Below are 13,950 nucleotides of genomic sequence, written 5' to 3' on the forward strand. Positions count from 1 at the left end.
ATACTGAGCACACAACAATACAAATGAAACGTAGTAAGTGAGCACATTCGCCACAACATCACGTCACGATCTAACGTGAATACTCCAATCTATATTTATAGACCATTCTATCCCGGCATAGATTACAGTGGTGATCCTTGAGATTTTGCATGAATTCAGAGCAATGGGTTTACCCAGATTTTGAACGAAGAAGCATATCCAAGTGCCATTAGTACCAATACACATCTTTTATTTCGATGTTACGATAAAATCAACAATACATTAAAATGATTCCCAAATATAGAGAACCCTGAGAGCCTTGCGCCACAATCGACTATCGTACACAGCTACTACGCAACTTCAGCGAGTCTTTTTGATTCATAACTGGCTCCAGGGTAGCTGAGGCCTTACTCACGTCCCATATTGAAAAAAAAAGCTCGCCGAGCGGCCAAGCCATCACTAGTATTATTTTAGGACAAGCTTGATTATGTCTTTTACAATGAAGTATTAGCGAAAATATCATTGTTTTCTTTAACTCCCTCAGGAATTCGGCCATTAAGGACGCCTTTCTTACTGTTTTAGTTTTTATTAGTTATTGCAGTTAGCACGAGTTAAGTCGTAGGCTCGTTTTGAGCGGTCAATTAAATGTTATGCTTAAGTATCAAATGACCCACTGAGCGAAATGCAGCTCCACTAACATGAAACCTGGGGAGGTGCGAAGCATGCAGTGATGCACCGCTAATAGGCTCATTTCCATAAGCAATGGCTCCTAACCCCGCAAACGCGGCCTCCCCATTACGACGACAGAAGTGAAATTCAAATCCTGCTCAAATCCAGCGCTTAATGTAGCTCCAATTCTGCTCAAATCCTGCGCTTGTGTGGGTCAAATCCAGCGCTAATGCAGCTCCACTAACGTGAATCCTAGAAAAGTGCGAAGCAATCGAGCGCTTCTGAGGTGGTGGCGCCCTCTCTTGCGCTACGCTGGTACCAGTCTGGCGTATCGGAGCTGACTTTAACGAGTTTATGCTAATTAATGTGCTTAATGCTTGATTATTCCTGTCTTTTAAGTTATTCTGAACCATGTTATTTTATTTCGAACCGGTTTTGATCAATTCTGCACTTGTTTTGACCATGTTTTGAGCACTTGTTTGTGAGCGTGATCACGGCAGATCACACGCGACGGATTCCGCCGACCGCCCAGGCCGCTAAAGGGGCCTTTGGGGGCACTTTATGGACCTAGTGAATTTATATATTATGATTATTGACTATATTAAGCGTCTTCGGCACGTTCGTCAAAGAGCAAGGACACCGGCGTCTTGTTTTCGCCCGGCGCGATGGCCAAGTAGTGCGTTTGCTGCGCCAAGTCCGCCCCATCGTCATATAGACTATATATCTTATGAGCCACAGCGTTCATAGCCGCGGCAAACTGCATGGCATCGTCAGGATCCTGACGTCAGGATCGTGGAAGATCTGGTTAAACAAGCGTCCGCCTCATAGCGACTCCAAAGGGCAACTGCTGATAACGGCACTTGCGCGATCTCTACGTCACGAGACAAAGGGGCACAACGATTGGTGGGGCGTGAGAGAGAGAGACTGTGATTGTGAATAGGACGTGCCGCCGCCAAGTATCGCGACACTTGTCAAAGAGGCATTGGCAGTGGCGAGGGGTGTAACAATGGGCCATCCATGATCCGTTTTGACACCTGTGCTGAGGCACAACTGGTGGGAAACCGCCACGCGCATGGAGCCAAAGCAAATACTGATGAAGAAGAAATAAACTTTATTGAAAGGGCCGGCAGTTTGGTTTGGTGGCTTCAGGTGGCGGCTGATGGTACTATTTTTCTACACGCGGACACGATCCTGGGGAACATAGCTTTTAACAGCTTCGCTGTAAAAACCCCACTTTAATCTTCACTAACACAGCACGCGTACCACCTGTAGTTTTTATCTGGTACTGAAGACAGCTAAAACGCAATATTTAGTGAAAAGGCAGTTCAAAAATAAAGTTACCGATCAAATCTTATGAGGTTAATTATGATGATTATGAGGTTAATGATCTTATATTATGCACCGAGTGGCAGGCTTAGATTAGTGGAGCGCTCGAGCGGCTATCGCTCGCACTATCGCTGCCTGAGATACGCGCTAATTCTCACATTGCCTGAGGTCGGTTGTTGCGGATTGCCGACTTTCCCCTTGAACCAAAAACCGATAAAAATGGTTTGGTTTCACTCCGTAACAAAATAATAAATAACGTTTCGGTTACGTTTTCGTTCCGGTCAAAAATATCGTTCTTTTCGGTTTTTGTTTTACTTCCGCTCCGACACACTGGTCGACGCTGTTTCTCAGCTGCACTGCAACAGTTGTCTCGAGTGCTGCGGCTCGCCTACATGTTGCTCCCGCGTAGTTTTTCTTAGTCTTTGCGTCATAATAGCTGTTTTTCTTCTCTTTCTTTTTTTTGTGGTAGAACGATTTGTCACTTTTATTTGCTTACTGGTCCTCCAGATGTTGCGAACACCGTTTTTTGCGAAGGGTGGAGGCTTAGGAATACATATAGGGTAAGTCATAGCCAAACGAGCACAGCGCTTCAAACGGGGACACATAAAGACACGCACGGCACTGCGTGTGTTTATCCTTCCCTTATTTAGGACAACAAAAAGAATTATAATCGTGTGGCAATGAAAGGACACGTTGTTTCACATTACTTGATTACTACGTATATATGTCACTGCATTTTTCAACAAGAGTTCCAGAAGTTCCTGCTGTGCAGGAATTTCATATTAAAAGAATATCCTTTGCTGCCATTTTCCATATTATGGGCGCGTGAAACATGGGAAATATCCAAGAAAGAATGGCTGTTGCAGCATTTGTTAGAAGATTCGTTTGTACAACTTACGCAACCTTAGTCAGAAAAGTTCCAGGACTGAGATCGAAAAAAAAAAAACAAGACATTTATTCAAAACTCATCAGTCTGTGTCTTGTCAAAGTAGTCCTTTCGGCTATACATGCACACAGCTGCCAGTATTTATGGATGGCATGGGAGCAGGCACAAGGGAGCTTCATCCTCGGAATTAAATCGTGGGGTTTTACGTGCCAAGACCACGATCTCATTATGAGGCACGCCGTAGTGGGGAACTCCGGAATAATTCGGACCACGTGGGGTTCGTTAACGTGCACCTAAATCTAAGTACACGGGCGTTTTCGCTTTTCGCCCCCATCGAAATGCGGCCGCCGTGGCCGGGATTCGATCCTGCGACCTCGTGCTTAACAGCCCAACACCATAGCCACTAAGCAACCACGGCGGGTCATCCTCGGAATGCTCCTCAACACGTTAGTCACGGCAGTTTCGATTTCTGTCATATCTTAATGACGATTCCCTTTGGTGGCTATTTCCCACGATGAAACATAACAAAAAAATCAGACGGCAGCGGTGCAGGTTATTATAGGGAATATAGCAAAGCAGGCAGTAATATGTTAATCGGTCCGATACTATCGGACTGATACAGCAGTGTAGCGCTTCATTTTGCCGTGCAACAAGAACCACTGTCCAGATTACGACGGCACCAGGAAAGCGCCGCTAAATTATTTGCTCGGCGTAAACGTTTAAGAAGGTCAATGTAGAAGTTTTGTTTTATTATTTGTCCTTCAGGCGCGAACATGGTGCAACAGTTATGCTGCAGCAAAGCCTCTAGCGTAAAAAAAAATACGATCTATGTCGTGTGTGTTCGATGGTTACCGCTTCACTTTTTTAGAAGAAATTGAGCTGTGGCCACGGCGTTCGCCGTCTTCGTTTTAGCGTCGTACTGGTAGCCCCAACTTTCATCATGTACCGGCAATGTGGAATGATGAATTGGCTCTTGTGAGAACTTTAGCAGCCTCTGGTCTTTCTAGTTTCTTTTTTTTCCATCCGTTGGTGTGTGAGACGCGACTAATTCGCATTCATTTCCCGTTATTTAATCGCTAATCGTTACGTAAGGATTACTGATGGTCATCCCTACTCAACTCCAAATCTTCTGATATCATGCGCACAGTGCAGTAAGTGCCACATACGTTTGCCACGCACAGCTGCATATGGGACGTTGACGGGTTTCTGACTATGGGATCGTACTTGCATCGAATGTCTGTCCTTCCCGTAACCATCCGTGTCATAGATAGGGCTTCTCGTTAATGTTTCCTCGCCATATACTTGCCGAATCATGTTTCACGTCGCACTACTGATTTTCAGTATTCTAACGCAGAACTTAGCTCTCTGCTCTGAATTTCTGTTCATCACGTTACTCCTGTAACATCGTACTGAATGCGCGAACAAGCCGGCCAGTGGATTGCTAAACGAAGCTCTACCACCGAGAGATTTGAGAAGAAATTCTTTCCGAGGCTGTGTGAACTCTCACCATGTACAAAGCGACTCAAGAAAACTCATGGTGTTAGTTTGAATATTATAGAAAAAGATTTAAGAAATTAGTCTAGGAATTTGTTTCACAATGGGTGCACCAGACGGGAAAAGTATTACCCCTCTTAGCAAAATGTTCTATAACTCCGAGCATTCTACGGGGTTGATGTGCCTCCGCGGCATTCTGTTACAGAAAAAATTGGGACGCTTCTTGATTTATTATTCATATGAAGATAACTGATAACCTACTGTATATGAAGATAACTGTAGATTTCTTTTAAGTACCATTTTACAGTTCTATGTTATGCAGATGCCGCCAAAACAAAAAGAGAAATCTTAAAAGTGGGAACAGCATGCAGGGAAATTACTGCACGTAGGAGAGAGGGAGAATAAAGAAAAGAGCAAAATTGCAGATGAGGATGTAGTGTACAGTAAACTATATACACGTGCTATGGGCATAAATCTCCTGCGCACAGCACGCCCCAACGCACAAAATATACATGCTGAATATATTGGATATCGTAATTCGAACTTGGATTTTTTTCATCTATTTTCATGGAACCTCAAACAAAAGGTTTACGCGATTTCTGGAGGCTCAACTTTAGAATTTTCTTCGTGTTCGTTGGCAACACCGCCTTCGACCACTGCGCCGGCTGGCTGACGCGCGATTCAATTATTTGTGGTGCTGCGTGCCCAGCATGCACCTCCACTTTCCACGCTGTAACAAGAAACCCTGCTTCAAGCCGAAAGCCGCGCTGCACTTGCGTGTTTTGAGTGCTTTTGTTTTAACAGCCAATTAAGCTGTACATGGATAGGCGCATCCAAACTCTGACTGTTCGATGTGCGCAGAAACTATCATCATCAGCAATGACTCTAGCGTCGTCGTCTTCTTCCACAGCTGGCTCCGTCGCCACTCATCATTTCAGCGTAGAATATCACTTCTCTTCTGTCGTCGTAATGGAAAACGAGGACGCATTTACGGGGATATGAGCCACTGCTTGAGGGGGTATGAGCCATTCATTGTCTTACGTGCCAGACAGATTGAATTTTGAAGCAATTTAAGTTTAAAAAATCGGAAGCGGCAATGCCACAACGGCGGACTGCGGGCATGCCGTCGGTGACGACGTTTTCTCCGTCGCAGCCGAACATGTGTGTAACCTCATTAAGAACACGAAGACGTAACCAATAATTGAGAAAGACTTTATTGTACCGTCGGGATTAACCCAGTGATAAAAAAAAGAACACCGGGGCCGCATGTTTCAGCTTCGCTGGTTAGCCATCTGTACGGAGTGCTTGGGCAGTGATTTTTTTAATGACTATGCTGTAATACGGAAGATGATTTGTTGTTCCTCCAAGCAAAAAGTTAATCCCCGTAGTTTTTTTTTTTTTTTTTGGGGGGGGGGGGTAACTGCCGACAACAGAGTCGGCAGTTAACCCCCCCCCCCCCCAAAAAAAAAAAAAGCCACACGAATTTTGTGCTTGTACTTCGTTGACTTGGCCATCTGTGTTTAATGATCATTTTCTTTCCTCTTATCGCAGGCCTCATGATGGCGACAAGCACACCAATCGAGTCGTCACGCATCGCACCCTACATCAGCGTCAGCGCGACGTCCCCACCACCGCCACCGCCCCAGGCGCCCAGGCTTTCATCGGAGCGGCTGTTCCTGCCGCCGCACTCTGCCGCTGGCACCATTGCCGTCAGCGGGGCGGCGGGTAGCAGAGGAGGTGGCGGAACGGCAACCGCTGCCGCCGCGGCTGCGGCAGCCGCGGCCACGTTTCTTCCGTATGCCGCCGACCCTACGGGACTTCTGGCCGCCGCGCATCACTACTCGGCGGTGGCCGCTGCGGCGGCCGCTGCCGTCGCGTCCGGTCACGCGCCGCCGCCCGTGCCGCAGCCTCCTCACCCGCCTTCCTCGGCCGCGGCTGCCGCCGCTGCGGCGAGCCTACTGTTCTACCCGGCGCACGTCCCGTTTCCCAGCGGGCTGACCACGGCGCTGATGGCTGCCGAGAGGCTAACCACCAAGAACTCGAGCATCGCCGACCTGCGGCTGAAGGCTCAGAAACACGCGGCCGCTCTGGGCCTGTGACGCCGGCTGGCATCGCCACCGCTGCAGCCGTTGGATCCGCTCCGCTGCCGCCATCGGAGGCGCAAACTGTGAAGGACGGTTACGTAACCCAGCCCTGCTGGAGCCGTTGTCGATCGCGGCGACTTTGAGACGAAGACGCCCGGAACGTTACGAGCAGGACTCACCCATGGCCTTGAGGACAGGACACGAAAAAAAATGTGCTGGACAGCTCGCAGTTTTGGCGATGTGTGGTTACATGGAACCTCACCTCGTTGACGGGAACATCATAGCACTGTGTGCGCCCGATGTTAGTGGTACTCGTGAAGGCACGCTTAACGTGGAATATCTTCCGGTTCCCACAGGAACTTGCTGTTCGGTGAATGTTGCGCAACTTCGGACGGCCTGTGTTGGACCTCTTTCACTTGTCCGCTGAAAACTTCTGTGATGCGCTAGGTCACTTGCTGCACCGCAGGAAAGCGGCAAGGACTACGAAAGGAGTGGTGTGCGCACTGCATTTATGCTAAAGGGGGCACACCCTATAGTTCGTCATGCAATTTAGCTTCTCCGCAGTGTGAACGTGAGGCCATTTGAGATTACTGATATTATAGCGTCCAATGATTCAGGAAACATAGTTAGAAAATCAATGTTTGTTGTTGATTAGGGCTTGTGCCCGCAAAAATGCTAGTTCACACACACACACACAAAAAAAAACTGCTCAATCTGACCGTTGACAGCAGAGCGTCATAGTCTTTCGGAAGTTACTTGGCAAACTCTTGTTGGCGGCTGCTCTGTAATCAAGTTGTGTTTCAGTAAGATCATTTCACTACTTGCTGTTTTACTTCATCCAGTACAGACAAGTAAAAAATTATTTGTTACATCCTTAGTTATACTTGCTAGATGAGAACGTGTGGCAAGTGCAACATGAGTTTGCACTGCAGGTAACATAATGGTAATCAGTGGTTCTGAACACGTGATAGCACAAATCAGTGACGCTCGTGCCTGGCCATTTCAAGGCCATGGAGCCGTTTCCTGCACCATTAACTTCGGTCCTCCCTCTCGTGCTTTGCACGACATTACATGTACGGTTCCGCGAGGCATTAGAGGTTTATCTACTGTCGTTACTCTGGGAATATAGAGCGCATCCTTCACGGATTTAACATTCAGGTTTAATGGAACCCTAAAGAGAAACACTACAACAGTTTAGACTGATAAACTATTCGCTGAGAACTCGATTTTTGTTAATTTAGTAGCAGTACGTTGACCAGAAAATGAAGCATAAACATTTTTTTAATATCGCACCAGAACTGCGGCGTCGGTATTCCGCTGTGACATCACGAATTTCAAAGTATTTCTGTACATTTTTGGCCGTTGTGTTGCGGTAAACATTTTTGAAACTTGAGAAAATCGGCCCTTGGTTCCTTTGGAGTACACTGTAGCCCATCTTTATTGATAAGAAATTAGCCAGGCCTGAAGAAACGTCATCAAAATACATGACGTCACGGCGATCTAGAGCGGGAACTCCGAGGCGGCGTCGCCACATGTATTTCGTTTTCGCGTGTTTTCTGACCACGGAGTAAGATAAGACAGGAGCGCCGACTCCGCCGCCGCGCAACGCATTCGCTCGGGACAAAACGTGCAACACAAATTATACATCTCGTAGTGCCATCTGCTGAGGCGCGTGGAAAACACTCAACAGCTTGCTTCCATGTGCGCATGCGCTGAGTGGCGGAGACCGGAGGAGACCGGCGGCGACGGCGGCGCAGAACGGGCAGCGCGGCACCCGCTGAGCGTGTCGTCTGCTACAAACGTGGACCGTCGGCCATCTCAATTTGACAGCAATCAAACACAAAAAATATATGCGCACAAATAATAGGCAGTTTTAGTTTAGCGTGGTTACCGGAATAGCGGGCGTACCGGAATAGCGGGATCGAAGTGCGCAGGCGCAGAACGCTAACCGACCCATACCGTTTACCGTGCGCACGCTATTTCTCAGAGTTAACGTTACCGTGTTAGCGTGGTGTACGTAGTGTACGTAAAACATAGCGGCGGTTCCGGTCGCCCGCTTCGAACTGAATTTGGCGTTGTTTTTGGAGAATTCACCTCGTTCGTAGCAAATGACTGCGTAAACGGCTTTTGCTTAGTCTCATGCCGCTTCGCCGAGAGAGTGTTATGGCTAATCTTGAGGAATTTTCGAGATCGCTTCTCGTTTCGAACGCGCCTAAGCCTAACGAGAGAAATTTTTTCTGAGATGCGAGCGCCATCTGTCGCTAAAGTCGGGAGATAGGCGCGACGACGGCATATGGCCTCTGAGATGGGAAGATTTCGGAGGCTATGGTAGACAGCTTGTACTGCTTGTCTGTTTCGTTGCAGATCGATGGACATGTGAAGTAAAAATACAACCCGCTCCTGGCTTCCATTGCGCTGCCTATCGCACTTTCCGGGCGCACACACACATATCTTAGGTGCCCTATGTATATGCGAAATTCAAAGCGTAATGGAATAGCGTCCCGCACGTAAACTACGCTATCACGCTATACTAAAACTCTCTTTCTGCAAAGTTCGTTTGCGGAACGGTAACGCTATTTCCCGTAACCCCGCTATTACGCTAACGCTAAACTAAAGCTGTCTAATAAAGCGCAAGTACTACAGTCGTCAGGGCGTGCGCGGAGCAGACGACAAAACGGATAGGCAAGCAGGCGCCGCGAAAGAGTCCCCGCGCCTTTGCTCCTCTCCGCTGCAGAGTTTTTATTCATTCGTAGCGCCGTCTGGCGAACACGCTGTGAAGCAGGAGCCGGCGTTGCAGAATGTGTCCCTCCCTTCCAGACAAACGGAGTCGGCGCTCCTGTCTTATCTTACTCCGTGTTTCTGACTTACCAAACCTCATTTCACGGCAAGGGGGTCGTCATTGTAGTGAGAGGGAGAGAAGGGATAACGGAAATGCTGTAGCCTACACTGTGGATAGAGGGAAAAGGGACTGGCCGATAACAAGGAGGAAGGAAGTTCACACTTTGCAGAAGGTTAATTTAGTAATACGGCTCTAATATTCTTTTTCTCTAGAGTGTCCATTTAAGTTCAAGGCATTGAACAGGCCTGATGGACACATCGTGAATCGATGGTCACATCCTACTGCCCATCCTTATCATCACTCCTCATGCCTCTCTCCTCTTTCCCTTTGAGCAGAATGACAGGCTACCTCCCCTTTCTACACTTCTCTCCCTCTCGTACCCGCACACGTGCTCTCACTTCCCAGTGCTCCTCTTGTGTTGAATGTGCATTCACCCTTCAGAAGGAACTGTCGCGGTAACGCCTTGTGGTGGTGGTGGGTTGTAGCAACATGATGACGTACTGACATCATGTTGGCGGGTGTAGCCAACACTAACTGCGGTTTAGGCTGGCGATCAAGGCCGGCGACTGCTCTGCCCGAGCGCCTCTTAAAATACATTATTGCGGTATGTCACCACATGTCCATCGAACCAGTCTCTCTTATAAATGCACTACAGACGTCTGATTGGCGTTCGCGTGAATGGTTTGTCTTAACGCGCAATCACCACCTCCTTTTACCTTGGTGTTATTTGCAGTCGGATACCACGTTGCATATTGCGTGCGTTTTCAACAGGTCAACGTAAAGAATGATATAATTAATATTATCTTGTACGCTGGAACAGCTGGGGCTTCACAACCGTTATCACTATGGCGGAAGTTGTCCGCTAAAGAGAAAAAAAATATACGAGTACTCATCATTTCTTTTTTTTTTTTTTCGAGCTCCAAGCTCTCTCGTCGTTAAAAAAAATGCTGTCAAAGTTACAGTCGGTCCTTCAATATCAGCATTATCATACGTAATTTTGTAGCGCTGTCACTCACATAAAGTTGAAGAAAGAGCTGAAATGCGGTCCATGAGTCCAGCCGAACAAGTCATGGTGGCCAGTTGGGATGAATACTCACACGCAGATGGCGTCAACAGACGGTCTGCAGCCCGGTTCAGGTTTGCCTCCTGCACTAACGAGTCAGAGTACGTTAAACAGTGAAATTCGAGGTCAATAGAGACATTACGTGGCCAAGTTGAGTTATCAGGGCTCTGTGTGTGTGTGTACGCGCGTCGGATTACAACGATTAACGATATCTATCATTGGTCCGAAGCAATCAACGCAAACCAGAATATAAGCGATACGATGCCGCTCCATTTGAGTCCCCGGACATTGTAGCCTGAGCAACACCGAAATTTGTTCACAAGATTGTGAATTTTGCTGCGAGAGCATTTTCACGGGGCGTCGTGGTCTCTGTGCTTCTCATCGTGTGAAACATCGCTGATCCTGAATTTCACACAGAAACGAAAGGTATGTTTCCTGTAAAGTAGTGGTGTAGATTATTAGGTACATTTGCCTAACGCACTTTATTAAGCGGGCACTTTCCGTCTTTCTGCCTGACTTGCGTGTGCAAAGAAAATATGCGTAAGCAGTGCGGCTTCCAGATACGTCATTGTTAAACTGTAATATACGATGTGCTCATCTTCAATACAAGCTTAACAGAGTACACCCTGATGCCGGCGTTCTTGCTTGTAGAGTTTGCCGAGGTTTGAAGCTTTCGCTCTTTACGGGTTCGGGAATTAAAAAAAAAAACAGTGCCATCCGATACGTATATACTATGATGGGTATGCAAGTTTGCTTGTTTAATAAATGATGTCATTATTTCGCCATAGTTCCTATACTGTAGACTGAACTTTGTACAGTGCTGTTGTTCTGAACGCCGATTCCTATCACCTTGAATTGAAGTCGGAAAATAAAGACTATTATAGTACTCGAAGTAGTACATACACCAATCATTTTTGTTATATTGTCACCATTGTTCACTGCGCTTCTGTGCTATACAGTCAAACCCATTTATATTAAACGGATACTAGAGAGAAACATTAAATTACTTTTTAATTGTAGATGGCTCTTTCAAAAGTATATGTTCGTTAACCTCGCGGCGATATGCTGATCAGTACAAGAGAAAATGGAGGACGAAGTTCACGTTTTTGAATTTCGCGCCGATAACCCCAGCTGCCGCGCGTCAGCGTGACGTCAAGGATTTCAAACTAACTTCGTAGTTCTGCTGCTCTGACTCAGTAGAAGCAGAGTCCTTTAATGCGTTCCTTTATTAATTTTCTACTGGTCACGAAACTTTAGGCTGTTTCCTATAGGGACAGCTGCCGCCGCTAGGGGCGCCACTGCGGATGAAGCGATTAGCGATTAGCGTGATGAAGCGATTAGCGTGATGAAGCGTGATGATGATGATGATGATTAGCGTGATGATGAAGCGATTAGCGTGTACGCCTTGACCGAAACGCATCTACGAGATTTGGAGCAGCCGCCTGTTATTGACAACTTTGTATGGGAAGGGTTCAACAGAATGACCGGGTCAAGGAAAGGCGGAGGCGTAGGCGTACTAATTAGGCGAGGTCTGAAGTTGCGAAGGGTAAACGAGACATGTAAAGAGCATTTATGGATTAGTGGTACATGGCAAGGTAAAAAAGTTGTCGCAGTTTCACCTGAAAGATGAAGCATCAATTGCGATAGCAAATTTGAAGAGAGCTATACGGAGTAATGATAGCAGCTTTATCAGCTGTATAAACTTGGACATGCAGCAGCACCGGCAACACGCAGAACTGTTGTCGACGCCGTCGGCGTTTTGCCTGCGTTCGCTCAAAATGCGTGCGGCGTTGGTGACTGTTGCCGGAGCCTCTCATATAAATAGGCACTTGGTGCCGCAGCTAAACGTCGCCTCCCTTCCCTCCCCCTCCCCCCCTCCCCCACGGCCTCTCGCGCGTCGGAAGAAGACGCGTTTGCTCTACATATATGGTGATTGTAGAGGAGGAAAGAGACGCCTACTTCTGCAGCCCTTAAGGGAGCACAGCGCAGAACGCGCGTTTGTTCTCCGCCGTGCGTTCACTCCCCGTGAAAGCGCGCGTCCCTCGCGCCCTTTCACTCGCACATACAGCGTTCGGCGCGCGGCGACGATTTCATCTCCATTGACGTCATACGGAACCTCACGGCGACGGCGACGCCGATGGCAGAAATCTGCTTTTGAGTGTCCATATAATTGCTATCGCAATAAAAGACGTGGCTGGGAGTAGCTTACCTATTTACAGGTAGTGATAGCAGGGAAAAAAATAAGGAATTGGTCGATTGCATTAGAAGCGATATTAATGAGTTCAGTAACTCGGGCCAGGTGATATTAGTGGGAGATATGAACGCGCACATGGACGATTTAGACGGATATACTGATTACAACGGCTCTCTAGTGCTGGATTTGTGTGATGAACAGAACCTTATAGTAGTTAACAGGGAGAATAAGTGTCATGGACAGGTAACGTGGCAATGCGGAAACAGGCAGTCATGTATCGACTACGCCTTAGTCTCAGAAATGGTCTACGAACAACTGGACCAAATGATAATAGACGAAAATGGAAAAAAGAGCCTGGGAAGCGATCATAGACGTTTAGCATTAAAGTTTGGGAGAGATACCAGCGCAGAACATGAACCAATAGCCTCAGAGTTTTTAAAAATGAATGACGAGTAAATAACAGAGATCGCAAACAACATAGAGAAGAAAATTGAGCCTTTTCCTACAGCAGTCTGGGAATATAAGGAACTGGTGGACGTTGTGCAGCATGAAATAAGGCGGACACGGCCAAACAATTGTTGGATTGGTAAGAAGAAACCACGTAAGTGGTGGAACAAGGAAATAAAACAAGCTATAGAAGAGCGTAAAGAGGCATCTAGGGCTCATCGAGAAGCCAAAAAGTTGGGATTACAAGAAGAAGAGGTGCTCCTTAGATGGAATACATACAGAGAAAAGAAAAGGGTTGCGAGTGAGCTCGTGCAAGAGAAAATTAAATGCGCAAGTGAACGTTGGGTACATAACATTCACAAAAGAGACAAAGGCGCCCCAAAAAGATTCTGGAACCATATAAAAGCACTCGGAGCTCCAACTAGAAACTCGCCAACGGCTATAAGGGATGAAGACGGTAACATCTATGAAGGCGATGATGCGCTGCGGTCGGTACATCACAGACGTTATCAGGCATAACTTCGGTACGAGAAAAAGCGTAGTTCAGACAACAGATCCAGCAACAACTGAGAGGCTTGAGAGATCAAAATTCAGCATAGAAAGCTTTTATTGGAAAAAGGCAGCAGAAAATGTCCCTAACAACACGGCAGCAGGACCCGATGAAATCCCAATACAGCTAATCAAAAACCCCGGTCCAAAAAGCAAGGCACTGCTGACTAATGGCATAGAGCAAGTGATTAGAACAAAGAATATTCCCGTTGGATGGCGTGAAAGCAAGATGAATCTCATCTACAAAGGCAAAGGAGATAAGGATAAGACGAGCTCGTGCAGGCCAGTTACAGTAACGTCGGTGATATATAGAATGGCAATGCAAGCCATAAAATTAAAACTGTCGAAGTGGGTGGAGGAAAACGGTGTATTGGGGGAACTACAGAATGGGTTCAGGCCAGGCAGACGCTTAGAAGACAA

General features: G+C 47.0%; 2 protein-coding genes across 2 annotated transcripts in view; both read left to right on the top strand.

The window, feature by feature from the left end:
• LOC119441520 (short stature homeobox protein 2) overlaps positions 1-6,635 on the top strand; it is a 108,107-nt gene extending 101,472 nt beyond the window's left edge. Inside the window, exons 5-7 of the mRNA XM_049662730.1 lie at positions 5,906-6,034; positions 6,131-6,272; positions 6,345-6,635. Coding sequence (XP_049518687.1) covers positions 5,906-6,034; positions 6,131-6,272; positions 6,345-6,453 — 380 coding nt within the window. The 3' untranslated portion in view covers positions 6,454-6,635. The remainder of the gene's footprint in view (positions 1-5,905; positions 6,035-6,130; positions 6,273-6,344) is intronic.
• LOC119441521 (mitochondrial intermediate peptidase) overlaps positions 1-13,950 on the top strand; it is a 495,739-nt gene that overhangs the window by 343,268 nt on the left and 138,521 nt on the right. The window lies entirely within an intron of this gene.

The sequence above is a fragment of the Dermacentor silvarum genome, chromosome 2, assembly GCF_013339745.2.
Source record: "Dermacentor silvarum isolate Dsil-2018 chromosome 2, BIME_Dsil_1.4, whole genome shotgun sequence".
Classification (NCBI taxonomy): Eukaryota; Metazoa; Arthropoda; class Arachnida; order Ixodida; family Ixodidae; genus Dermacentor; species Dermacentor silvarum.